Here is a 27902-nt window from a genome sequence, read left to right as displayed (position 1 = left end):
TCACCCAGGCCACTCTCAGCTTGTAACAACTTGGGACCTTCTTATGGGTTCAGTCACTGGTATAAAAATTCTTTGTTGCACATCAGGAGATGTCTCTGACCAACCACTACACCCAGAAGATACATCCAGAGTAGCTGTGCCCACTGCAGTGGGACAACGCGGTCCGTATTCATAGCACAGCATTCAGCCACCAGTGTCACTGAGTCCCCTTCTTGGAGTTCACCTTTTTCACAAGGGCATATCTGCTATCCAAAAAACCTTCGACCATCCCAAGAGCAAAAGCTTTTAAGTCTCCAGTGGATACCTCAGAAATGCTCCCGAGGTTATAAAAAAAAAAAAACTAAAGAGACTGCAGTCCAACGGACCTTCTGGTCACAAGCTCCTCTTTCCCCCAAGAGCCTGAAAAATAGGCAACTTGAAGTAAGAACTGAAACACTTAAAAGCTGCAGGAATTCCTATATGTAAAGATATTTCTGTTTACTGCATTAGGAATTTTTCTGTTTAAAAAATTTATTTAATCCCTTCAATAATTCATGACATGAGGTACTATCCAGAAACCAGAATAATACAAAAGCATAAAAATTTCTTAACAGAGGTGAAATTAATTACAGTACAGGTAATCTGATCCCCCTAAGAGTATGATCTGAGGGAAGAGACAAACTGAGGTTCAGAGTTATAACTATGTAATAAATAGTAAACCTTTCAAGATTGAATGAAAACAAGAGAAACATCACTTTTTCCTTGCAAAATGCTTTACATTTACATCCAGAGATGGAGACTATAGCAAAACAAACTCAAGATACCAGATTGTGCACACATAGGTAGGAATTACAGGAAATCTCTTACAAACATCAAGTACATAAACAAAGAAACCCCCCCAGTATTAAAAAAGGAAAATACTGAAAGGTCCAAATTAATTACTGAATATCAATTTTTAAGTACAAATATTTTTTTGATGAGCCAGATGGGTAATACACTGTTCCACTCTGGCCGACCACACATGAGTTCTTAAGACTATGTAGAATCACCTTCAAGAAAGGCATCCAATTCATTAAAATTCTATCCAACACATCTGGTACATAAACTACAATATTTCAGTGTGGCAAAAGACTGCAGTGATTCCTTACTCACTTTCCTCTAATACACCTGGGCCATAAAATTTTACTAAACAGTCCCTACTTCAAGTCTGTAACTTCAGGCTGACTGATGGCATAATTTTTAGAAGCAAGGCATAGGATCATGATTTAACACAAATGATGGGAAATCCACCACCAGCTCTATGCAGTTCCTTTGCCAGAAAGTTAAAGAACTGAAACATGACTCATTTATGCTGCCAAATGCAGCAACTCAGAATTTACACCAAGAAACTGATCACATAAGAGGATTTGTAAGACTGTGAGGAGGAAAGAGGAGGCAGAGATGAATTACAGATGCCAAACTGTACATTCATGTACATTCGGGATACCAGACATTTACAAAATTTTGATTTCTTGGCTCCTCTGACTGGTAATGGTCTCTGTCACAGCAGGAAATCCAAACAACACAACTGCTTCAAGACTTCAAGGAGCAAAACTGAAGCAGCCTGCAGTCTGCTACATGGCAAAAAGGTCTCCTATGAAATCTAGGACTAAGCCATCAAGCCCAGCCCCCTAAAAAGACACATCATATAATCCTATTCATAAGGATATCTGGCGGTCTTTTAAATAAGGTGAAGTTGGGTTATTTCTGTTTCGAGGTTTTTTTGTGGTTTTTTTTTTTTTGTGTGTGTTTTTTTTTCTTTGTTTGTTTGTTTGTTTGTTTTTTAACTTCACTGGCCATGACAGACAATTTGAGATTGATATTTATTCCTCATTGAGCCTCATTCCAGGGCCCCTATCACTAGTGCCTTAAAAATAACTTTTTTCAAAGGGAACTCCTGGGGAAAACTGTATTTTGTTGGCTCAGAGGAGTCTCATCACAATGGCTGCTCCATTATTCCCTTGAGGTAGACAGACTAAGTAGGAGGCTTTATCATTATGCAAGCAGATGGGTTATTAGGCACATGACACCAACAATTTTGGTAGATTCAAACACAGAACCTTGGTTTCAAGGCTAAAATATCAAAATGAATCTACTGCTGAGAACCCCTCTACATTATCAAATAGGCACACTTGACACCTTTACAAGCATCAAATCCACAGTGTAATGATTTTAAAAAGTATTCTTACTTTTCCTTCCTTATTGAAAAGAAACAGAATACCACTTAGGTTCTTCCATATTTTCACAGGTTGCACATAAATTAGGCTGCAGTGCCCTGCACTTCCAGTGCACTTACATTTGTAAACCCTTGCCTGAAGAGCAATAGTTATGAGAAAGTCATGAGGATTGTTATTTTTCCGCTCCTCATCTTTTTTATTCTGGGCAACTACAACCCCTTAAAAGAGATAATTAAATTTCATAATTGTAAATACTAAAGAACAGCAACAAAAAAATTCCCTAAACAGCAGACTGAACACCTTAGCTTAAAATACCCAAAACGAACTTCTGTCTTCAGAACTATTCCTACAAATTTGATCCACTGCATGTGTATTGACGTTTACAATGTCTCCATATACAAGAGATTCTAACTTGCAAACTGATACTACTCAAAAAGTGCAAAATTACTACAGCCACAAAGAATCATCCACTGTAAAATTCCACAGATGCTTCCAATAAAACAATACTAAGCAGCCTACCATTCAAAGTAATTATCCACCTTTTTCATTTGAAACACAATGACATCTTTAAAATCCATACATGAGACATGTCCATCCACAAATGCACTCTTGAATCTGTTATTTTCTTGAAGTAGAGATTGAAAAGAAGTTTAACTGACAGAAAGAGAAAATTAAGGAGATCTACTGGTTAGTCTTTTTCATTCCTGGAAACAGCAGTTTCCTGGGATGGAATTAATACTTGACCTGCTGTGTGCAGCTCCTGAAAGACGGTCCTAAATAAAGATTTACATGCTGGCTCTAAAGAGGGACTTAAAATAGTATCAGAACTCGGATCAAGACACTTGAAAATCTAGAGATTCAGCTGAACCTTCTCCTGAAGACATTTTGGAGAGTAGCCAACAAGAGGTGCATGTTGCACTGCTCAGTCATAGTTCTATTCCACAGTTTCACCGCTGCAATTATTCCTTTTTCCACTCATGAGTCATCTTCATCTGTAATTAATTTCTGATATAAACTCTACCATCTTAGATATGTCCTTATGAATTAAATATTTATTAATTAATAACGCTTTATACTTACTAGGTAATATTAATACAGTAAATTTATCATTTCTTCTATCAGAAGTCTGTAAGCTGATATAAGCCACACTACAGTATACAAGTGGCACTCAACACATTAACAACTTAGGGATGAAATTCCTATGGAGTCTAGAAATTCCCATGACTCTAAATTTTCCATTTTAACAAAATCACAACTTCTATTAAAAAGTTTAATCAATGTGTATGCTAGGAATTTCGTCTACTCTAGGAAAATGAGAGATGACCTTCACTCTAGTACCAACTGGCTCATACTGTCCAGCTATGCCTTCAAAGGCATTCTGAGTTTGCTTTGATGGCCTGCACATGCCAGGGGTTGATGTCATTGATAGACTGACATTGCTGTCGTTCTCACACAAAAACTTTATTAGCATAACAGAAGATCTGAAAGTGCGCTATCCCACTTTCAAAAAATCTTCCCCATCTGCTGCTGGGTGACATATGTGGATCACCTTCCCTTGCCTATTCCCCAGAGCACAGCGAAACTCCAAGGGAAGGGTCTGGCTACAGCTGTCTTGGGAGCACGGCTATTGTTTGTGAGATAATTACTCTGGCCTTGTTGACTTGAAGCAATAATTGAGAACAAAATCACCTAATAAGCCAAGTTACCTAGTAATATAGCACATTATTACAGCAATGATTGCATATAAACTTTGAACCTCCTTTAGTGCCAATTAATTTCAAGAGCATTAGCACCAACGGTAAACGAATACGAAGCAGTTTAACTAATTAAAGCTTACTACGTAATAGGCTTGTAGCTTCAATTATCATTTTTCATGTCATCTGAAACAGTAATGATATGTACCAGCTGGAAAACATTTAGAACAGGGCCTGCCTCTCCCCACAGCAACAGGTAAATGGAGCGGTTTTTGAAACTATGTCATGCACTTTCCTAGGAGAAGTGCTAACTAAGCCTTATCAACAGAGACAAACAGCAGATGGCAACAAATGTGCCAAGAGACATTTCATCCTCCAGGAAGGGTTCAACACAAGGCATCAGCAAAAAAGGAGCAGAGTTGGAAGCATGACTCCCACAGATCTTACCCAGCTGCTCTCTTCTGTAGGAAAAACACAAAATCAAACCCCAAACCTAGTTAAGCAGTGATTCTCTCCCTCATATACAGACTTCTTGTGTAGTCCACCTACATTTCTTTCCCAGAAAGTCTAGTATCTCGTGCAGTTCAGCAAAGCAGCTGAAGTCCTTCTCCCCATGAGAAGCTCCCTTCTCAGCTCCCAGTAAACAGGAATTGTTTAAATGCAACTGACTCTAACATTTAACTTACAGAGTTCAATAGATCTCGGCTATTTCAGTTGTATGTACAGAAGAGGATCAATGATTCAATTTTTTTTTACTTCTTCTGTATTTTGGACTCAGAGGAATCGCAGACAAAGTCACTCATCCTTCAGTGTGACACAGCACTTCTCTTTAACAGTTCTGAGCATTCGGTGTTTCCAGGTAATGTTTGTGACTTGAAGGCCCATAGCTATCTTCTCCAGATCATATTATTTTGTTCTTGACATTTAACTTCTTGACCCACTGACTGAACTAAACACTGAGGGTAAAAGTCATTTTCATGTTTTCATGTTCATGTTTGAATTCCAAGACTCCAAAGTTATCAGAGTAGGTGCTAGTATTTTTGGACAATTAATTTCCTCTTGAACTATCCTATCAACAATTCCACTTCACCCTTTGTTCCATCCCCATCCTCAAGTAAGCACACACCTAATAACTTGCCTTATGGGAAAGTCTATTTGCAGTTCATGTCACTCATTTTTTTCCCAAACACTAAGTAGAGTTGACTTAACATTTAAGGACCTGTATCCATTGCATTTAAAAAACAGTCAAAAGCAAAACATGCAAAGGAGTTTTTTCATTATGAGTATGCATACCGGTTCAGGTTTTCCCAAACTCCATGTCTCGCAGCATTCACTGCAACAAATTAGAAATTCAGAGAGCACCAAGTCTTCCTTCCAGGGAAGTAGCATTACTGGTCTCTTTACAGTGGATAACCGTATTCCTAAATCAACTATTGGCCATGACACAAGTACCAAAACCTAAAGACAAAACCCAACAACTCCACGCTATGCAAAGCATGAAAAAAGTTGATTTTTTTTTTTTTTTAAGTTAAGGAAAACTTATCAAATCATAAGAATCCAAACACCATTAACGATGCCCTGCTTCCAACATTGTCTGTCCAAAGGTGAAAGGAGCATCATGTTATATAAAACTGCAAAAGAAAACCCCTTTATGCTCAAGATTTTATAGCAAGTCTGTGATGGTCTATGTACACACAAACTATTAATAAACTATTAACCACAGTTCCTCTCAGAGAGAGGGGCTGACAGACAGTCACAAAACAGACTTTCCTCAAGTTAAGATGGAAAAGGCCAGGGACAAATACTAAGTCACTACTGATACTTGATAATTGTGATAATCTACTACCACACATGCCTTACATGCTCTTCAAAGCAAAGAGGAGCTGCTTGGCTTAGCAGGGAGGCTCTCCCCTATTATACAGACCAGCTGAGCCAAAAGCTATGCAGTACTGTATGGAATAACAGAAGGATCATTTCTGGAATAGTCAAATAAATGCCACCTCATACTGCTTTACCATCACATCTCCTCTGGCAGGTCAATTTGTTTTTCCATTTTAAGAAAAAAATATGAAGGAGGGGAAAAAAAACCAAGTAAAGCAAGATTTACGTGCGGAAGGAAATAACTGACTTTAAATAACACTAATAGAATAAACATCAGACAACAAAAATTTATTCCTGGAGTGAAAATTAATAAAAAGGAAACTAGGACAGCTGCACAGTCCAAAATTGGCACTGATTTTCAGAGAAGGAATAGGATCCCTTAAACTATTACTAGATGGCTCAGGAATCCCTGGCAAAAAATCAAACAGTTTCTTAAAAAAAATTGCTGTAATTTAACACAGTATTTATAACAGAGCAAAGTTACACAAGCTTACACTCCAGGATGAAAACTGAGACTCACAAACAAAAGCCACAATTAATTAATCTTTACTTGGTCAGCATGTTAGGAGCCCATCTTTCTGAAGGAAATCCAAAACTACATGGCTTGCTCATATATGAAAGATGAGAAAGTTTTGTAATTATTTTCTTTAAGTTCAAGATCTACCACCAAATATGGGATGGCAAAAGGTTGGTACATTAAAAGAGGGTGGGAGGGAAGAGAAGGTTGTTTATAGTTGAATGGAAGAAAAAAAAACCATTTATGTGGTTTCTCTTCCACAGAAGCCTAGGAGCAATAAAAATCATTATAAAAGCCATTAGATCCCTATAAAACACAAACATCTCAAGCCACAGAAGGAAACACTTTCATTAAGAAATTACTAGGAAGTAAAAGGAAAGCATCTGCCCCACACCCCATCAGGCATCAATTTCAAACATTCTAAGACCAACTGAAAAGCTAACATACAAATTGGGAGGAAAATTTCATGTGTCAGCTTTTCCTTAAATTTTTTAGAATCAGTGGGAAGTTTCTCCCTGTAGGAGTATCACAGCTAATTCAATTTATACATATACATATGTTAGCATAATACACTTTTTAGAAGTGGCAGCTTTCATAATCTTCTACCCTTGATTCAGCAAGACATTTTTATTCTAGGATGAAGTGTTTCAGTTCCCTAAATTCAGCCCAATCTTGTTGCAAGTCAGAAGTATTGTTCTGTGATTTACATAAAAGCATTTCCACTGAACTAAGCAGCAACTGACAGATAGGGTAAATGGGTTCCAGATAATATTTAAATAGCTGTGCTAATTACACCACACAGAGATAGGAACATGATCCCTTACTCAAATCCTCAGAGTAACCATCCAGAACATTGGAGAGAAGAGAAAAAAAGCATCAGTACAAGTCACAAGACAGCATGTAAAGGAATTTAAAAAAACCCCAAACATTCTGCATAAAGGAGGTAATCTCAACTAATTAGATGCCATAATGATCTTCTCACAATCTGTTAGAAGAGAGTAGTAGTTAATAACTTCACAGATTTCCTCCAATCCTTTCACCAGGAAAGAACAGCAGTTTCTAAATCATTACTGCTCTGTCATCCTGGACCACTGCCAAGAATGTAAAGCTTCAGGACACCTGTCAATTAACACATTCCTACTGAAGGCAGGCTCATTTTCCAAATCTATTAAAAAATTAGTGATCACAAAAAGCAATCAGATCAAAAACCACAACAAAAATCAAAATTAGCAGTGACTTCTTGGAGGACAACAGTCATCAACAACAAAAAAAACCCACAAAACAACCATCATCAAGAGTCATGTCTCTGCTGAAGTAACTATATACATACTTTGGAAGATGAACTTCATGATGTAACAGACCTTTTTCCACCCCTACCATTCGTGGTACACAGTAGTACATGCAAAAATCACTTGCCAGCTGATGGACAATTGCGTGTAAGAGTGAGATCTAAAGCTTTTCTCTAATCAAAGCTTTCTGCAGGGGTTCTCAGACTAAGTACGGGCTTATTGATTTTTCTTTATATCCAAGATGACAACTAACCCTAAGTTGAAAAATATGAAGCTATACATTGAACCAAAAAACCCAGGTATGATACACATTAAAACACCAAGGCAGAGGTCCTACTAAAATTTAAAGGAGCCACTAGATCTCTGAGCAAATGCAAAAATGGAACTTACTGACATTCAAAGACACTGATGATACTGAGTGCTGAGGGTGATGGGGAGGAGAAAGGGGAGAAATTATGGAGGTCACATGAAAACCAAAATATCGCCTGTCATTGACTTGTATCTCCGTTGTCCAAAAATCAAACGGTACAGCCAAGGAAGTTCTAGATTCAACAAGTAAAATTCCAACCAGAGCAAAACCAACCAGGAAGGCTGAAATACCTTCAAGCACAGGACTGAGACATTCTTATGGTTTTATGTCAGTCTTCCGCCTGCCAATTCCAAATGACAGTACTACAAAGCTTGTGACAGTTTGATATCCCAGAAAAATTAAAAGCATCAAGGAAGAAAAATGAAGTTAACATTGAAAACATGCTTTGCACTGAAGTCAGAGAAAACAGAAAATAAATTATTAATGTGCAAACTGTGGTATTGCCTAAAAATATGACGCTGTGCACAGATCAAGTCAGAGAACCAAACTGAAGGGTAAAACAGCCCCCTTTTTTATTTTTAAACCAAAGCTTATCAACCATCAATATCCAAATTTTAAGTTTATTCAGACTCATGTAATTACCAAGACTAGCACAAGCTCACAGAGAAATAACTGCCAGGGACTAATCCCTGCAGTAAGGTTCAAATGACATTCCATCATTCCACATTTTTGATGAGCGCTGCTTGATAAGCAAAGCATTTCAGTGACACAAGTGGGAACCACTCCATATCCCCAACAACCTAAAAAATTATTTCTTGCTCTTTTTAAAGGCTGTCAGTTAGAACACACAAAGCCATAGAAGAATTAAAAAGAAAGGTTAAGGGAAATGGATTTTCTTTTTTTTTTTTTTACTAATCCAGGTATTGAAATAGGATTTTATGGAGCAACTGCTCCTAGAGGTTCAAATCAGCAAATAAAAGTATCAAATTGTACAGCATGTACCAACATATATAATTTAATCCTACTCCCTGAAACCTTACCCACATTTAATAAAGGGAATATTCTGAAGCTAAAGACAATGCAAACACCAGTAACATCTCCTGCATTACATTATGCACAACCACCAGAAGGAAAGCTAACAGAGGGAGAAAGCATAATTTAAGCTTTCACATGTCTCCCAATCATCAGTCCAGTTCTAAAACTTGGGAGATTGATTTTATCCAGCTTTGACAATGCCCTCCTTCTAGTATGAAGGAAGTCTGAACAAATTAGCTGAGGATGTCAGCCTGACTTACAGGCTTCCTTGCTTAGGGCAGGAGATCCGAGCCAGGTATGCCCCAGCTCATTAAACTACATCTACTTCTCCAGAGTCCTTTGTCCCAGTCAGAATTCTTGATGTTGCCCACCAAGGTCTCCTGTATCCTTACAAGGTATTGCACCTGCAGCAGCAGAGACACTCCACCTTCCACAGATAAATAAAGGCCTTGAACAAACTGTTTGTCTCATAAGTATACTGTGGTGCTGAAAATAGCATAAGCTGTTCATGCTTATGTTCTAAATTAAGCCAATGAATCTTGGCACACCCCAGTGAAAGGACATACATGCAAGAGACCACATGATCTGATCTATACAGCAAAACCTGTATTCAAACTACACAATCATTATTTTTTTAGCTCTGAAACCAAAACATCCTGGTAAGACAAGTATCACTGCCAAAATATCTTCATCCTTCCAGTCTTCTTCACTTCAAATGACAAGGTGCATCTGTTAGATCTAGCTGACCTTGGTGAGAAATCTCAGTGTGAATTAAAGGAACTTCTAAACTGATGGCCATAAACCAATTTTGGTCTGAAGGGATCTCTGGACATCACCTAACCCAACCTCTGGCCCAAGTCAGGGCTAGACCTGCCTGTGCAACTTTGTGCATCTCTGGGAAGTTTGACTTCTTCTTGACAGCCCACAATAGGTTGTTTAGGACCACAATCAATTCCATCCTCAAAGGCTTTTTCTCAAGACTGAAAAAACCCAGCTTACAGCTTCTCCTTATATGTCAGAGCAGGATCATCATCATCCTTAGACCATTACCTGAAAATAGCAGATCTAGTAGGCTCAAATGAGTATTCATCCAAGAGGAAAAAGAACAGATCACGTCACTGCGGATGGAGCAAAAAGCTTCTAATACAATCTGTGATGAAACACTAAGATTTTGCACAGTGGGCAACATTCCCAGGAAATATATAAAAATTCTTGATTATGAGATCAAGGTGTCCTATCTTTGAAGGACAGAATGAATATTTATTTAAGTCTCGTGGGAGACAGACACTTCAGTTAGACTTGTTTTTCTATCCTCTTAGGAATAGTGCTTGAAAATGAAAATTATTTTTAACTCCTATTTGAAGTATCTTTTATTTGGAAACTTTATTACTATCTAGGTATCTAAACCCATGGCTTCCAGAACAGGCCAACATCCAATTTAAGATAAATGCATGACGCAGATGAGTGAGGCAGTAATACCCTAGAGAACAACTTCTGTTGAAGTCCCAAAACACAAAGCATTTTACATGAAACGTAAATGCAAATTTTACAAAGCCACTAATGAGCTAAGAAAATGTGTACAGCAAAGACACGCAGTGCTAACAAATATACAGGCTGGAAGAAAATGTTAAAACATCAGTTAGGATTTATAGTCTTAGTTAGGATTTATAATTTTCTAACCTTCACACAGTGGTTTTGGAAAACAAACTTGTTTGAGAACAGAAACTAAGCAGTTTACAAATGATGGAGTAATGCTGCAAAAGCTCTCACCTTCATGGTGAAGCATCTACACTCTTACATCTCCCATTCATGAGGCATCTCTATGCCAGTATCTGGAGAAGAGAACCATGAAAGGATCTCTGTTAATCCCTACAGTATTCCAGATAGGTTTAAAGGATTTCTTCAGTAATTCTGAAGCCAAAGTATGGGAAGTTTTGGGGGTTGCAGGATTCCAGTGCATTCCCCAACATTTTATTGCACTCTCATCTTATTGAGAGTCTTTCCTGCTACCACTGGATGTGATTTCTCCCTCTCCTGATCCTGAGATCAGCCCTCTACCCAACACATAAGGCTTCTAAAAGGGACATATTGTTACATTTCAGGTATAGAGAATGTTCCAGAGATCTTGCTCTTTCACATCTCCCAGTAAACCTGGTTTTCAGTTTTACCACAATTCTGGGTGAGGAGTATCCTGCTGATACCTAGTCAGCCCCACTTCCCAACCTCCTCCTTTCCACCAGCACTAAGAGCACGCAGTGAGTCCCTGAGTCATTGATCCAACTGAAATCAATTTGGTTTTCCTTCGGAGTTAGTTTTCAACTCGGATCACCAGGCTGATCCAACTCACCATGGGGCCACGTAATTGCTACAACCCATCCACAGAAATCAGCAGTCAGGAAGTGAGAGGCACCACACCTCTCGTAATAGCACAATTTTAAAATAAGTAGTAGAGAAAGGTCTCTCTATTCATCTGACTTGCTGCACAATCAATCTGAATCTGATCAATCTTTCTAAACATTTCTCAGTGAATATCCATTAAATAAAACCTCTGTGTCCAGAGGGGGGAAAAAAATACCAACGTGTCACCCAAAATAAAATATTTTTTTTTTCCCTTCTCACTGATTTCCTCCTCACCCAGAATATTCTGGCCATTCTTCTTAATTGAAACATTTCATTTCCTCTCCTTGGAGATGCAAAAGTCTTTATCAGACCAGATGTCATTTCATGCACTTGACTAACAATAATAGTATTTCAAGGAATGTTAAGATGCTCCATAATTTTTCTACTACTTGGTACTCAGTTCGCATTTTCAGATTGTACGCAGCCTCTCCTTGTCTATTCTAACTCATTTTGGATATTAGCATGCAGAATAACATACAGAGCTTTTTCACAGGCTCACAATTGCGTACATAATGATAAATTTAACAACAGTGACAACTGGTTTGACCCCAACAGTTTCCATTTAGGGACAATGCAACAATTTAGTACTACTTCTCATAAGATTTCGGTTTGCCTTTTTTATATTTAAAAGCAATTAGAAACTCTCTGCCATCAAGTTTCATGTCTTCCAAAATTGTTACACTGATGTTGCATTCCCTGTTTAAATATAGACAGCATGCTTATATGAGACTTTTGGAAGCTTCTTCCCCTCTTTTAACAATTCCCTTTTTCCCCATACAACAACGCAGAAGGAACCAGGAGTCTGCCAATTGCCCCATGCACATGACAACTCTTGCAGATTATATAAACAACGCTTTAGGTGCAATTAAGAGAAAGCAGCTGATGATCAATTTCCCTGGATGAACAGGACTTCAAAAAAAATTTTTCAATAAAAAAGAAATGCCTGGATTTCTTTACAGAACATAATTACAATAGACAGCCATTAACCTGCTTACTTACCCTTAATTTTTTTTAAATGAGCTCATCTTTCTCCACTTCATTTTTCTCCTCCCTCATCCATTCTTTTCCTAGACTGCAGCAATAACATGCTTTTATTCTTTCCTTTTGACTGCCAGGGCCTTAAACTAATTATTAATTGAGAATGTACCTAAAGGATCTGAATGAGAAAATTGGAATTAACCCAATTGCCTCTCTCTCCCTTTTATTTTGCATACTGTAACTCCAGGTCTACCTGTTAGCACTGCTGAAAACAGTAAGTGTGCTATTTTCCTTTCAAAAGCAAGTTTGCTTGGGCAAAAAAATATGCAACAGTGAAAAACAACGTGGGGAAAAAAGCAAGTTCCTGGAAAAGGCCTCAGCTTTGAGTGGCGACCATTAACAACCAAGCTGTCTACAGTTAAATTCTCTCAACAACTTTGCTGTCCTGTAGGAGAATCCTGCAGCAGACGGCGTTTAGGAAATCCTGCATTTAGGAAACCAGACAACTGACACTTCATCAAAAGGCTTTTCCTTTAAGGAAGCTAGAACAGCATGACCTTACACTGCCTGCTAGTGCAGAGCTGGCTGGTTGAACAACACCGACTCATCTTGTTTCCAGTTGTTAAATTACATTAAAGGACAGCTAAAAATACATTAAATATTTTCCTATTACTTTTCCATGCAAGCAACTGCTGTAGTTACAAGAGCAATGTCCAGGCAAATGCTTACTAACATGGGGGAAGGGGAGTGGGGGGAGAAGGGGGAAAGTCCTCTAACACATTCCTGATCAATAATGCAACCGTTGCATTGCAAATGTAGAAAGTATTTTCATTTACTGCACGAACAAGAACCGATGCGTTTCTTAAGATCAAAACAGGAAAATATTTACATTTTCCAAGATGTCAAACAGATCTCAGCTATAGTTTCTACTCACTCCCGCCTTAAGTTTTTGACATTTTTTTCCTTCCAAAACACACCAAGACTTAAACAGCCTACATGTGACACGCTCTACATTAAATTCTGAAAAATTCACGCTGATATGCCCCTGCTAAATATTATCCACAACAAGAAAGACCCGTTTGAGAAACCTGATAATCAGCGTTTAAACACTTCGTGACAAAAATGAGCCTTAATTGCTTAAAGATCCCAAGGTCTCTATCGCCATCTAGCGAGAACTCCCCGCCGTTAACACACGATCCACGGAAAACCCCGTTCCCTGGAATGCGCCGCGCTAAAACTCTTGCCGGATCCCGCAGCGTATGGGCAGAGTTGGAAGTGTTTTTTACATTTCTACTCTGTGTCTTAAGGAAAATAAAGGGCAAGCAGTAGCTCGTATCTCGCTGCCCCAAGAGAACTGAGCTTTTATGGATTATACTGCCAAGAAATCATGGAATGGTTTGGGTTGGAAGGGACCTAAGAGATCACTCAGTTCTATGATCTGTTTTTAAAATGGCAATGTATAATAACAAGAATTTTCAGTCAGTGTAAGGAATACCATGGCAGCTCCACTACTTTTATTGCATCAGCATCACCAAACCACAGAGAGAAGGTAAAAGTCCTCAAGAGGTGGTACCCAGCACTTGGCATGAGGTACTTGAGTGAAGCTTCCTACAGCTTCAGTGGAAGGGTCTTCAGTCACACAGGTGGAAACCAGTAATTTACAGGACTCCTCAAAACTCAGTCTCTCTTAGCTGTGTTAAAACATAATGCCAGGATGAGCTTCAACAACTTCAACATGAAATATGTATTGCCCACAAAGATTTACAATTGAATTGTCATTGTGTTAGTGCAGATATTAAACTCAGTTTTCATCCCACACTATTTTTCCTGCTTAGACTTCTACAAGGCTACCTGTGTTTACTCAGGCTCCCTTGGAACATTAAAAAAAAAAAAAGGTATTAACTGCTGATCATCAGAAAAGGCCATTTAAATTTAAACCATAAATTTTCCATAGTTACTTCTTAGTTAACCTTTTCATATATAGAACCTAAACCTCCAGATAATTCTAATATAAAAGAGGTAAATGTTAAGTAAGTGGTAAGAGGAAACATATCATGGAGAAGATTAATATAAAAATCTAGAGTAATGTTTTTCTAGATTAGATATTTCAACTTAGGAAAAAAAAAACACAGAAAACTAAGGTGTGTCCTCTAGTGTTATTTTTTGTGTCCCAAACCTACTAATCAAGAAATAAGCAACTAAAAGAGCTGTACCTGTATACTGACTACCTACCCAATAATGTAAGTTTTCAGAACAGAGCATGTACAGTGTATTTCACCAGAACCTATCCTACTGCAGAAACACAAAATTATAGACCATCCTGAAAAGTTTTCAAATGTTCAAATTTGCTATACGCACAGTACCCAGATTAATGAATACTAATCTACATCCCAGAACGAGGAGCTAAAAAAAGATCATTTTAGTTAGCTCTACACGAGGTGTTCCTACTGCACAGAGGAGACCTACCAAGGCAGCAATGTCCCACTGAGCTCAGCACTAGTGCTGCCAGATGGACCTACTCCCAGGCTTTCTTTCCTGGCACCTCTCTGCTGTGCTCCCAGCAGCCCCTCAAACCTGCACTGGCTACAACAAGCTTTCAGGCAACATTGAGCCACAGTATTAAGTTTTTCCCCAACCTCAGAGCAACTACAAAATTGGAGATTCAAATGTGTGCAAAGGCTTGGCACAAGGCAGCCCAGGTCTAGAACCACCAGAATTCAAGAGGTAAGAAATCTTTTCCAACCAAAAATAAACCATGTAGGAGAGAATGCTTCAAAGTGCTCCCTAGCATATCCTGTACCACTTATTTAGGATTTCCCCCTTTCACCATCACTTTGGAACATAATGCAGGAACACCAGAATTTCATGCACTGTCATCTCATAACTGATAACAAATGAGAATAAATTGTATGTGCAAACAAAAAGTATTTCCCAGCCTTAATAGAGGCCAAAAGCTTAAGTATTCATACAATAGCCAGTCCGTGACAGGTGTCCTATATGACTACTGGAGATCAATTAAAAAAAAACCCTCAAAAAAGTCATATTCATTACTTTTAAAATACCACTAGAAAATATGAAGCTGTGATACTCAGCTGCTTTGCATGCCAACCTCAGAGACAAATACATCAGAATCTCACAACAATAAAGACACTACTCGTTAAAGGAAATGTTAACTTTTGAATTCACGTGGCTGCATAACACATTTGCAGTTATCAAAACACGAAATTATTTTTAAGTCATATGTGTGTAAGGTTAAACATACAGGTTACATAGACTGGGAAGGCAGCAAATGTAAGGTTATGTCTTAGAGAACTGTTTAGATAGGAAGACTTTTAAAATTAATATGTGTTACCAGGAACAAAACACCCCCATGCAAGTAAGCTGGGGACTGTAAGTGGACCTTCAGTGCATTGGGTAGTCAGTTCACAGCAAGGAACTGCTGTGCCCTCACATCACAGGGAGGATTTGCCTTTCAACACAGATGTGACCTCATCCATCTCCATGATCAACTAAAGGCTGACCAGCCATCCTGACACATCTGTTCTTGGCACCTTTGCAGACTCCTGCTTGGCATTCTTGTCCATAAAGAACTAATATGAAAAAAAATGTTTTAAGATGGTGGTATCATCATCATGATATTATCATAACATCATAATATCAGTGGTATGTTTTGGATCTTTAATGATTATTTCTCCTGCTGGGACCAGACTGATGTGGCCTGCATTGGGCTGCCACTCTCATCAATAGCAAGAGTAGTTTTGCCTATAAAGTCAAGATCAACTCTTAAAATAAAAACTGAGGCTAATGAAAAACTTCATTTTAGGGAACAAACAGTTTCTGAAAACAAGCCCTGATACATAGAGCATTGCCTCCCTGTGATTAATCAGCCCTATCACAAACTTTAGGGTTTCAGGAGTTCCACATACCAGGGCACAGGACAGTCTGGCTAAAGTCAAGCTCACCCAAAGCTGAAGCACACCACTAGATCAAAGACTAACCCATTAAGCAGAATGAAAATTCACGAAAAATGTGAAAGCAGCCTTGATTTTTTTTTTTGTCACTATATCTAGGCCCACTGAAACTAAACAGTTTAGCTCAAAAGAAGGCTCTAGCTAGAGCTTCAACCTGTCATACTTCTGGAGATATTAATCTGATTCTTTTCTGGATACCACTTTCATTTTTTTCCAACTTCCACAGTACAAGAAATAAAAACTTGCAGTTCTGAAACCAAAAGCAGCTTCAAGACCAAAACCATTCTCCTATTCAATGAAAAAAAAAAAGCATGTGGCTTAAATCCAGCCTTTTTACATGTGTGTATAATTTGTTTAATGACTTACCTCTCTCCCCTTATACGTCACCAAAGCAGCCAAAGGTTTGGCATAGAATCTGCTGTAGGAAAATCCCAGGCAGCCATACATACTGTTAGCAGTGAGTTTCAAAGCTTTCTGTCTGATATCATACTGTAAAGAAACACAACCAGCAAAAAATGATCCAACCGTAGCCATCAGAGGACAGAACTTAATGCTCATAATTGCATTCACAGCTTTTCATACAGCCTGAAGCAACGATGGGCTACAAATAAAGCACATTACAATCACTGCTCAATACTAATCATCCCTATTCTACAAGGCTGATCAGGGCACTTAAAGGGAACGGGAGGAAAAATCAAAGGAGTTCTATAAAACACACCTGTAAATACAGGTCAGGATTTAAATCTGGCTGTTTCATTAACTGCTTAACTTGACGCCTTCTCTCCACCAGTTTCCTGATTTCTTTAGGCAAAACTCCCATTTCCACAGATGGGTCCGGAAGCTCTGGAATTTCTTCCTCTTCTTCAACCTGTCAAATGATCACCACAACTTATCATTCTCTTGCTTGAAGATTAGATTTTACTGTGTTAAATGAAAAGCTTGGGGGGAAAAAAACAAAACCACACAGCTTGTTTCTATTCCTGCAGAGCACGCAAAACACAGTCTAGAACAAGCATGAGAGGTTTTTTGCAGTGTTTAACTGTAATACTTCATCACTGCTGGGGCACAGGGCCTAAGTCTGTTTCAGTCTGGGAGAAACCCAAGAGAGCCATGGACCAGTAGCAGGAAGATTTTTTTTAGTGTGTGTGTGTGATTTTATATATTTACACACACACACACACACATATATATATATATATATATAAATCCAGATAAATAATACACACACACACTTTAACTCTTAGGTATAGATAGATAGGTAGATAGATAGATAGATACAAAAACATAAAGAAGCAATTCTTTCCCTGCTGAAAAAAATCCACCCCTTTTTTATGATCACGTAAGTACTTTTGATGTTCAGAACTGTCAAATGGGGCACATGCTCTGTGGAACTGATACTCTGAATGATAAAACTGATAAAAGAGAAATCCACCACAGCAAAACAACAAAAACTCCACCCCAAGCAACTTTTGATTATAGCAAAACAACAATTTAGCAGAAAGCGCATATTCTTCTTTTTCTTAGCATAACTGAAGAAATGGTTGATCACCAAAAATGGAAAGAAATATCAAACACAATGCAAGAGACAGAAATGTACAAAGAAGGGCAATAAAGACATTATGAGGTTGGAAAGTTTAGTAAAGCAGTCTGGGAAGAACTGTAACAAGAAATTACACCAAAGCCTGATTAAATATCGTACAGTGATAGAAACCAAAATGAGCTGCTTCAACTTGAAGCACACTTCAGAAAGCAGGGAAGATCCACAGAGAGCTTGGAGGAACTTACTGACAGAATTCTGTATACTTGTCTCCTCCTTTCTGATACAGTACAGATTTCAGTTGTTATGGGACTAACTAATTCCAACCTGTGAGCTGATATCACTTAAAAATAAAAGCCTCAAGGTTTAACCTTTAGACTTGACCAGCTCACTGCTTCAGTTTACAACACAGCTCCAACAACAACTGTTTCAGCACAGCTAAGGAAATGAGAATCTCCAGCCATGGATAAGCCAGAGCCAACACAGCTCTTTAGAAAACGGTGGAACTACAACTTCAGGTTGTGTTTATTACAGTTTAATGCTGTATTAAACAGCATGAATGTTTGTGAAGCTAGTACCACAGCTAACACAGTCATTATATCACACATATAACTTTCGTGATGTCTAATAAGGCTTGAGCTCCTATCGTATTATTTCCTGTAGACAGAACCATGAGATTTCCATCTCCCTCATTCAGGTATGTTTGCATGAATTCTGTGGCAACTAAATTTTAGAAGCCTCTACCAAGTTCGGATGAAACTGGTCAAGTGGCTCAGAAACTGCTAGGAGGATATGTGGCTGAAAAGTAAAAACTTGTTTCATGAGGTTACCAAGATTAGATGGGAGAGAACTTAGCAAGATTCTGTATGAGTATTACAGAAAGGAAGGTGAGAGACATCAAATATTGAAAAAGTCCCAAAGCTTAATACGATGCATCTCTAAACAAGAATCACTTTTTATGTGTAAGAGGGGACAAAAAATATTTAACAGTGGAAAAGAAGTTTCTTAAAGAGCTGATTCACAGAAAACACACTGAAGTTAAGACAGTGCAACTTAAGCCACAAGTTAAAGTACACAAACCTCTGCTCTTTTCTGTGCTTCTGATGACAGTCTCTGCACTGTGGTAAAGCAGATGTTAAACTCTTGGATAATTGATGGGTACAAGCTGTTGAAGTCGAGAAGCAAAATAAACTTGTCATAAAAACCTAAAACAGAGTTTAAAACAAAAGTCGTAATTACTCAGCCACCCGAAGGACTCCATACAACTCCACAGTTAATCTTTAAGTGACAGTAATACATTGTACCACATTTCCATAATCTAAATCCCTTAAAGCAGCTGTTGAGATGCTGCATTACAGAAAGCTGTCAGAAGTGGAACGATCCAACCCCGTTAACTCACCAGAGTTGAACAGATAGCTTCTGTGTTACTATAGGACACTTGTAGAGTTTGCCCCACAGAGAGGAGAAACTGAAGGAAAACTTGCGTGTCCATTAGAAAATCTGTACACAGATACACAGTTCTAATTCCTCAATGTTGGGAATTCTGTTGTGTGCAACCATATCTCCCCCAAACACCCAACCACCACACCAAACTACCAGAAGATACATAGATTCCCCATTGCAATCTCCCTGCATTAATAAAATCTGCCTGTCTCTAACTTCATAGAAGAAAGAAAATTGTCACATCTTACCGACTTTGGGATCCAAGACTAAGCCCCCAGCATATGCTGCTTTCTTTTTTCCTACGTTTGATTTATTCTGATCTTCAAGATCCTCATCTTCATCCACCTACATTTGGCATTTAAAAAGTCATTATCTAGTCTCTAAGATTTCTATAATCTTAGAGGAGTTATTTTTGGCAAATCAAATATGAATTTGGGAGCCAGTGCACAGAGTTCCTTTTAAAATACATGCAAAACATAGTGTTTTCATTGTGATCCTTATTAAAGCTTTCTACATGTCAAAATAGGATTCAAACCAATTGTGATAGGAACAAATGGCTAATAAGAGAATAAAAGGTCTTAAGTTATTGTCATCATGCAACATGGCACTAGTATGCATTTTCCAGCTGGCTGTAAAAGTCAACACTAGGAAAAAAATTAATTCATGACCCAGAAATCATATGACTGCCCAATTAAAATGTTGTTTTTTGAAACAGAATGGATGGGCTTTAATAAAACAAGTAAAAACATTATTACTGACCTAAAAAGTATTCTGTTGTTGTGTTGCAGAAAGATTTTTTTCTCCCAGTTGTTCAATTCTATTCTAAATCACTTAAAATTCCGTCACTACGCTTTGATGAAACAATACAATCAAGAGAACTTAATGCTTTGGAATTTGTTGTTGAACTTACATAAAATTAAAACTAAGAAGCAAAATACAGTGCTACAAGTACTTTCTCAAATTTTAATTTGTTCACTAACAAAAGAAATGGATGTTTCTATAAATATTATTTACACTGATAATACTCAAAGGAATTTCTTTTAACATCTTTGGATATTTTACCCATATGACAAATTATACTTGAAATACTGTTCATCATCAAACAACAGAGCAACACAGATTATCTTCTTTACTGTTTCCCTACACAGTCAAGTACATGGCTTATTTCAATTTTAAACTAACGCAACAATTGAGTTTCCATAGATCTGTGACACAATGGAAAAGCTGTTACACTATCCCACTCTCATTATCAAGTCAACTAAAAAAAAGTATTTTCATTAAGCATATGCTGTAACAGTAAGTTATATCTAACATATGTTTGAGGTTCTTTGTGCTCTCACAGAACAGTAATACAGAAAAGACAGAAGAACGTTTTTTAATTTTTTAATAAAAATCCTTGGAAGGAGAAAAAAACTGGACCCACCAGCTTCTGCAGAGGCTTTTTGAAAACCTGTTTGTCGGGCACTATGTAGTCCTTTTCATGGAATGCATGAAGCAGCAGGAACTCATTACGTTCAGATCGTCCGCCCATCATTGTCCTCGACTAAAGAGAGGGGCGAAAAAAGAACTCCAAGTAAAGCAGAGAAAACGCTGACATAGTAAAGCAGACTAGGCAATGTCCTTGAACTATGTAAGTTCACTCAGCATTACTATTATTCTGCATCACCACCATGCACAAATCTGAAATGTGATTATTTTCAAGAAAGTTTTACGTTATTATTACCTGATTAGAACACTGAACTCTCCCACTTGTCACAGCAAAAAATTTATAGCATCGTATATTCTCAACTAGTGTTTAGAAATTAAGCCTACCAAATTAAACACAGAAAACATGGAACTGTTTGGGGTGGGGGGGAAGGGAGAAGGGTAGAAAATCATGAAAATGTACCATGACATTCCCAGAGATATTTGTTATCTGAAGAGCCAGTGGCAGAACATTCAGCTCACACATGATCTGGAGAATGAACTTGGCATCTATCCAGGTGTTTTCCAGCATGAACAGTAAGCGATGAGAATCACTGGGAAAAGAAGGAGCAAGGCCTAGCAAAGTAAAATCAACCTCCTTTGTAGCAGTTTAGACCTATATGCTGTACAGAACACGTGGTATCTGTAGCACACCAGTGTTCAATTATACAGCAAGCTCTTGTAATTGAAAAACAATCCCCAAACACAAGCTTGCATAACCTATCAGTGTATCTCTGCTAATGGTCTCACAAATCAATTTGCTTCACACACAATAAGCCACCACATAGAAGTAGCTTGAAACACTAACACATAATGTTACAATAACATTTAACTTTTCCAATAGAGTATGCTAAGTCAGCATCTACATGACAAATGAAGTAAGCAAGCATAAAATTTTACACCAGGGAACCAGATCTGCTACTTTCCAGTGAAGGATTAAAAACCCCAATCAGCAACATACCTGTACATATTTCGAATTTCCTCAGGTAGAATTGCTACCCTCTCTGTTTTCAAAATCTGATGGACCAGTTCAGACAAATGGTAACTTTTGCAACGAATTAATTCTTTGGCAGAAATTTCTACATCACAGATCATTCGACCGCAGGCAGCACTCCTTTCAGCAAACCCTCCTCGACCCTTAACCACATCACACAAGGAGAGAAAAACCCAAATAAAATTAAAGGTACAAACCCATGACAAATAGCAAAAAAACCATCTAGCCACAATATATGTTTACAGGGCTCAGTCAAGTCAGTTGGTCACTAAATACTCTAATGTTCTACTAAATATGACTAATGCTCAAGACTTACAATGATGCCCTAAAGGAATCCATGGTCTTGGATTATATGTATGTGGATATTTAGATGTTTAGAAATAGATACTTAACTCTCATTACTAGTTAGATTTCACCATCTTGGCCTCAAGGAATGACAGGAACACACAAGAACACAGACACATTCAGCACTTCAGTATTCCAAGCCTTACACATTGTCCTCTGAACAAATACATATTAAGAACTACAGAATTAACTTAGCAGCTCTCTATGGGATGATTCACCCATCAATCCAAATTGCATTTTCTCATTTTACAGTTACAGCAGACAAAGACTGTTACAGTAAAGACTATTGCAATTAATCTGTCATTACCATCATCTAGCTGAGATAAGTAAACTAAATTAGCCTAACTTGAAAATCAGTTTAGCCTATTACTGTAATAAAAAGTCATATAAACACTCAATTTCTGATCTGGGACACACGAAATTCAGCATGACCAACAGTCAAAATACGTCAGTGTCACATTTACAATTTCTCAGAAAAATTCATTTTTAATCACACACAACATAAAGGGGCTTAAAAGACTTAAGCAATCTTATTACCCCAAGCTTTGGCATATTAGACCTCCTCAGTCGACCTATCTTGGACCAGTGAGGGACTTTGCACAAATTAATTCTTTGAAGCAGCACTTCCAGATCAAATCCATAAATATTATGACCCTTGAAGCAGAAAAAATAACAAAAAAGGTTACAACAAATGCAAATTGAAAGACTTACTTCCACACACTCAGTATTCCTTTGCCCTTTGTGGTTTTTTCCAACTAATTGATGGCATTATCTCTCTCGCAGAAAGCACTTTCTAAGAGAACATTCATCAACAGTACTCATTAGTCTTAACACTAACAATGCTGTTCAGCAGAATACCAAAATCGGCTCTATAACTGGCTCATAGCTTTATGCTTTGAGAGCAGACATCAGGATTTAAATGTTTCTAGAAAAAACCCACAACATTCTTCCACAGAGAGTATAAACTTAAGCTAAGAGTAATTCCTTTTGTCTCCATCCATGGAAGACGCAATAGTAACATCAAAATAATGTAATCTTTTCCTTTGACACTACAATGGGCATAGCTGTTAAATCTGTGTAGTGCAAGATTGTGCTATAAAAGCAACTCCTTAAAACGAGCAGCAGCATTTCAACAGCATTAATTAAACTGCAATAACACAGCTCTGCTGTTTTCAGGATAGGAGATATCTCAGACCCCTACTATTGGCATCCTCAATTTTAAACCACTGACTGCAGTGTTGCCCCAGATTCCTTCCCATAACCACCAGGAAGCTTAGGTCACAGGGCAAATACTGGATACTCGCTGCAGTGAGCTGAAAACATCAGCAATCTGACTGCCCATTTCATCATATTCCCACCACTAAATCATTCGTATTTACCTACAGAAGAATAAGAAGTTGTGTGCAACCAAACTCAGATTTATAACCAACTTCAAATTGGCTTCAAAACTTTACTAAATGAAACTCAGGACTGTACAATAATTAAAGATAACTAAAAGAGAAAATGAGTAATTGTAATAAATCCTCAGCTACACGGTAGAAAACATAAGAATGCTAATTAAAAAACTTTGCTCAGATCCCCTCAGATTTGTACAGATTATCATTTTGATTTACAGCATAAACACAATCTAAATGGTAACATAAATGATATGAGTATCTGAACTGAAAAAGACTCTTAAGTATACCAGAAGTTGCCATTTTTTTTTTAGAAAATCAGCGGGTTTTTTTGTGTTTTGTCTTTCTGAGTAAAGAAAAAATACTTTTTTCAGGTATTGTGGAAATACTGCCTATTTTAGCTATTACAGGAAATAATAGGATGTATAAAATGCTGTCAGGGAAAATTCTGTATCATCTTTGTATCAAAATATGCCTGCCGTCTTATAAGCAAACTCAATTCATAAGGCAGTCTAAGACAAACATTAAAAAAACCTATAAGGGGAAAAAAGGAAAAGAACAAAGGTGACCAACTGACAATATGCTTTAATTTAACTCTCAAAGTCTCAGAACTACTCACCACAACAACATCTGGGTCAATTTTGTGAATCTTCGCCAGGAAAAATCCCAGCAGTGTTCTCTCTGTTGCAGCAATTTCTATTTTAGCATTCTAAAAGGAGCAAGAGAGCACCTGATTTCAATGACCCAATAAGTTTAAAATGGAAACATCTCCTCTCCCCTGCTAGTTGCAAGACAATAATAAAGCACCACAGAGCTCTCCCTTTCATTCTATAATTCAAGGATTATTTTTTCTCACTCCCATAGACATAGAAAGCTTTTCTCAGAGGCTTTCTTCCATTCTACTTTTGTATGCAGGTGTCTAGTGATATTTTAAGAGCCTCCTAAGAATCAAACACACCAGGAAAATGCTCTATATGCATCCTTCACTCACAGGCTTAAGATCACACAGAAATGGAGGCAAAACAAAAATAGCTAACTTTATTATTCTGTCAGCTCTTCCACTGCCCTTTAGAAAGCATGCCTTCTAAATCTTTACAGATTTTACTCTCCAGGAAAAGACGAAATAAATTCTCCCAGTTTACTATGAATACAAAGTCAGGTATAATGAAAATGAATTACAATTGTAGCCTCTTTGCAAAACCTTTCCAACTCTCCTGTCTAACACCCCACCTATTTTAAGAGCACAATTAGCAGCAATACTGAATCACACAGAGCACACAACTGTTTATACAAGCAAAACAGAATAAATACCTGGATTTAGGTTTGCAGAGTAGAAAACTAATAAAATAATCATGCCATTCCTCTGAATACTCTTCACAACTTGCCAAAAGCACATCAAGTTCATATTCTATAAGGTACTGCAATCAGAAGGCTAAAAAAAATGAAATTACCTTTCTTTTAATAGCTTCTTTGAAGTCATAAGGAAAAATGCAATCGTTCGGTTTGGAAACAGCTGCAAAAGAAGTGATACTTGTTCTTACAAAGAAGTTGTTCATTGTACCCTCCCAGTAAGCATCCATTCACAACAAAGGGAACCAGGAAAAACTGACCTCTAAATCTAAAAAGCTTTATATGAATACCTGTCTTCAGATAACCAAGTAATTAGTAAAGCATTAAACCATCTAATCATCCATATTTAAGGCTATCAATGGAAATTATAACTCTGGTCCACAGCTCCTGAAGAACTTCCTCTCATGAGCATTCAGCACTTCATCACTTCCAAGCAGTGAATCTCAAGGTTTAGCTGATATTACTATAATGACACCGCTGTAAGATTTTTATTTTCCTAAGAAAATTTGTTTATACATAATTGTGACATGTTTTAATTTTTTAATTCTGTTCAGAAGAACTACACTGAAAAATAAGTGACAGTAAATAAGTGGTCTAAATAAATGTGTGGGGAAAATAAAAAGACATACCAACAAAAATTAGAGGAAACTGTATAGAGTAGGGTTACTTTGCATCATCTCAAACTAAAATTTTTTTCAATTAAGCCTTGGATAACAAGTCAGTAAACAGTGAAATTAAATGGGGAGAAAAGCCTGCCTGGGAGTTGAAACTTAACTTACCTGCTCTAATCCACTATTGCTGGAGTGACAGAATGTAGTAAAAATTAAACCTAAATAAATAAATAAACCCCTACTCCACCAACCAAAAAACCAAAACACACACACAAAAAAAACCCACCTCAGAATTAATTATTTTTTTACTCATAAACTGTTCCAAGTACATACCACAGAAGTGTGTCTGAAAAGGAGGCTGAGGTGCAGCCTTATCCAAAGGAAATTTCTGATGAACCAGAGCTGCAAGAGCTACAACCTATACAAAGAAGATACAGAACATACAACTTTATAAACAAGACTACTATCAATATTAATTTCTTCCTCCCTTTTTCATGTTTCCTCATCTCTTTTCTCCTGTTTCCACAACAGATTTTTTTTAATTAATTCCAACTACAAACACTTAAAAAGAAGAAAAGTTATCAATTGATCTCAAGGAAAATAAAGCAGAATTTCCTCCTAAATTATTATCTTAAAAATTTCAGATGCAAAATAATTCATTTTGGAAAACTTCTTTTATCAATTTTTGCTCAGAATCTGAACAGATACCACAATTTAACAGATTCCCTATGGAGTGCAGGGGAGGTGTGAGCAGGGCAGAGAAGCCTTTCCTCAGGAAGAGCTGCCCCTAAGCAAGCAGTCAACATTGCCAAGAAGCCAAGAGGATTTAGCATTTGGAAGTCATTAGCTTTATTGATGTTTCTGCTTGCTGGTAGGATGTCCTGGCTCCCCAGACAATGGTGAGGAAAACCCAAGAGAAGACAAAGCAGATAGGCTTTAAAAGTATATTGGTAAGTAGAGTCCTGTTGGTGCCTTGTGTATGTCTTGTTATATTAAAAAAAAAAAAAAAAAAAAAAAAAAAAAAAAAAAAAAAAAAAAAAAAAAAAAAAAAAAAAAAAAAAAAAAAAAAAAAAAAAAAAAAAAAAAGGAGAAAAATGTGCCTTAGTACGCATTTGGGTCTGTAATCCACAACTGAGAGTGGCCACCCACATCTCTCCTCCTTTCTGAGAAGAGATCTCATAGCAGAATGGTAGGTCCTGTAAGATCGAGACCAAATTCTCATTTAAAAATGAGTTTTATCCGTAGAAAAGCCTAGTCATTTTACCTAGAGCCTATGATTAACTCTACCTAAATAAATAAATAATTTTTTTAAAAATCCATGAATAGGTGTTCTGAGACAGTCTTATAACTAAGAGGCACATCAGACAAAACAGAAGGCTTGAAAACATATATAGCATCCACTGTCACAGTAAATATTCTCACCAAACAGGCCCCCTAACCCATAGTTCTCATGCTGGTGACACCACAGTAGAAATTTCTTTGAAAAGCCCAGAGCAGAGAAACTTTATTCAACAGTAAACATATTTAAATGTGTTTTATCAGGTGAGGCTCTTCCAAGCCTTATAAGACTTTTTAGTGTACACTGAAGAACAAAACCAAGCCAAACCAAAGTGAGAGTAGATTACTTACCTCATTCTGATGAGTCTTTGGGTTCTGAGCGGTTTTCATGCTGAAGGACATGACCACCAGAGGAGGAGGAGGAAGAGAAAGATCTTTAGCCACACTGACCAAGCCAGGCTTCGTGGCCACAGCCTCCACTTTACACCAGGTGACTGACTGATTTGAAGGCTCTGAAGAAACAACACAAGCCACCTTCATTCTTCTGGGAACCACACAGAAGGATTCTCTAACGGCATTGCTGCACAGAGCAGATCCTTTCAGTGTTTTGCCCTTGTGGATAGTCCAAGACCCACACTAATCTTGCTTAATTTTTGGTAACTCTCTGGGCCCTGATTCCCCTGTCAGCATGAGCTCTTCAACCATAAATAAGAGAGGGAATATTTGGGTCGAGGTCAGGAAGATGCATAATGCAAAAAATACTTCAGGTAGCTTCAGAGAGTCATAGTAGAGAAAGGTATAAGCCAAGTGAGCATAACTCCACATAAATTAACACATCACTTCTTAGCATCTAATCTTGTAATCCATTTGAAGGGAGGAGGCTTCATAAAAATTTAAATTAATACAAGTGAAATGAAAGAATGTTCAAGAAGTTTCTCAAATGCTACAGAAAAGGCAGTCACAGTGCTAATCAAAAGAGTTTTGATTGAATGAGAACAAGAACTTATGTCTGACTGAAATGCACCACATAATTAATTGTTTTAGATATAGTCCTTCCAAAACACAACTATGGAAATAGAGAGATGGGGGATTTTTTAAGAGAGTTCATCCTACCCTGGCAGCGTAAAGTATCCTAAAATGTAAGAGAGACCACAGAAAGCTATTCAGATATGAAGAGTACAAGAGCTAAAAAATTAGATGGGCAAAAAAAGACATT

The 27902-nt window shown here is 37.5% G+C and overlaps 1 protein-coding gene and 1 non-coding gene across 3 annotated transcripts in view; both read right to left on the bottom strand.

Annotated features, from left to right (window-relative positions):
• The window catches only part of POLA1 (DNA polymerase alpha 1, catalytic subunit), a 196954-nt gene that overhangs the window by 145272 nt on the left and 23780 nt on the right, over positions 1 to 27902 (bottom strand). For both annotated transcript variants that reach the window (XM_027884228.1, XM_027884229.1), the window contains exons 15-26: positions 27038 to 27198; positions 25742 to 25826; positions 24899 to 24960; positions 24067 to 24156; positions 22591 to 22707; positions 21676 to 21851; positions 21139 to 21268; positions 20674 to 20793; positions 19499 to 19595; positions 18888 to 19012; positions 16989 to 17138; positions 16637 to 16759 (exon numbers count right to left, since the gene is read on the bottom strand). In XM_027884228.1, the coding sequence (XP_027740029.1) occupies positions 16637 to 16759; positions 16989 to 17138; positions 18888 to 19012; positions 19499 to 19595; positions 20674 to 20793; positions 21139 to 21268; positions 21676 to 21851; positions 22591 to 22707; positions 24067 to 24156; positions 24899 to 24960; positions 25742 to 25826; positions 27038 to 27198 (1436 nt within the window). The remainder of the gene's footprint in view (positions 1 to 16636; positions 16760 to 16988; positions 17139 to 18887; positions 19013 to 19498; positions 19596 to 20673; positions 20794 to 21138; positions 21269 to 21675; positions 21852 to 22590; positions 22708 to 24066; positions 24157 to 24898; positions 24961 to 25741; positions 25827 to 27037; positions 27199 to 27902) is intronic.
• On the bottom strand, positions 19168 to 19298 carry LOC114057664. Its single transcript, XR_003571276.1, has one exon.

Source organism: Empidonax traillii, unplaced genomic scaffold (assembly GCF_003031625.1).
Source record: "Empidonax traillii isolate 1590-97213 ecotype Southwest subspecies unplaced genomic scaffold, ASM303162v1 scaffold140:size1466565, whole genome shotgun sequence".
NCBI classification, from domain to species: Eukaryota; Metazoa; Chordata; class Aves; order Passeriformes; family Tyrannidae; genus Empidonax; species Empidonax traillii.
Note: the sequence above shows the minus strand (reverse complement) of the source record. Positions and strands in the feature narration are given on the sequence as shown.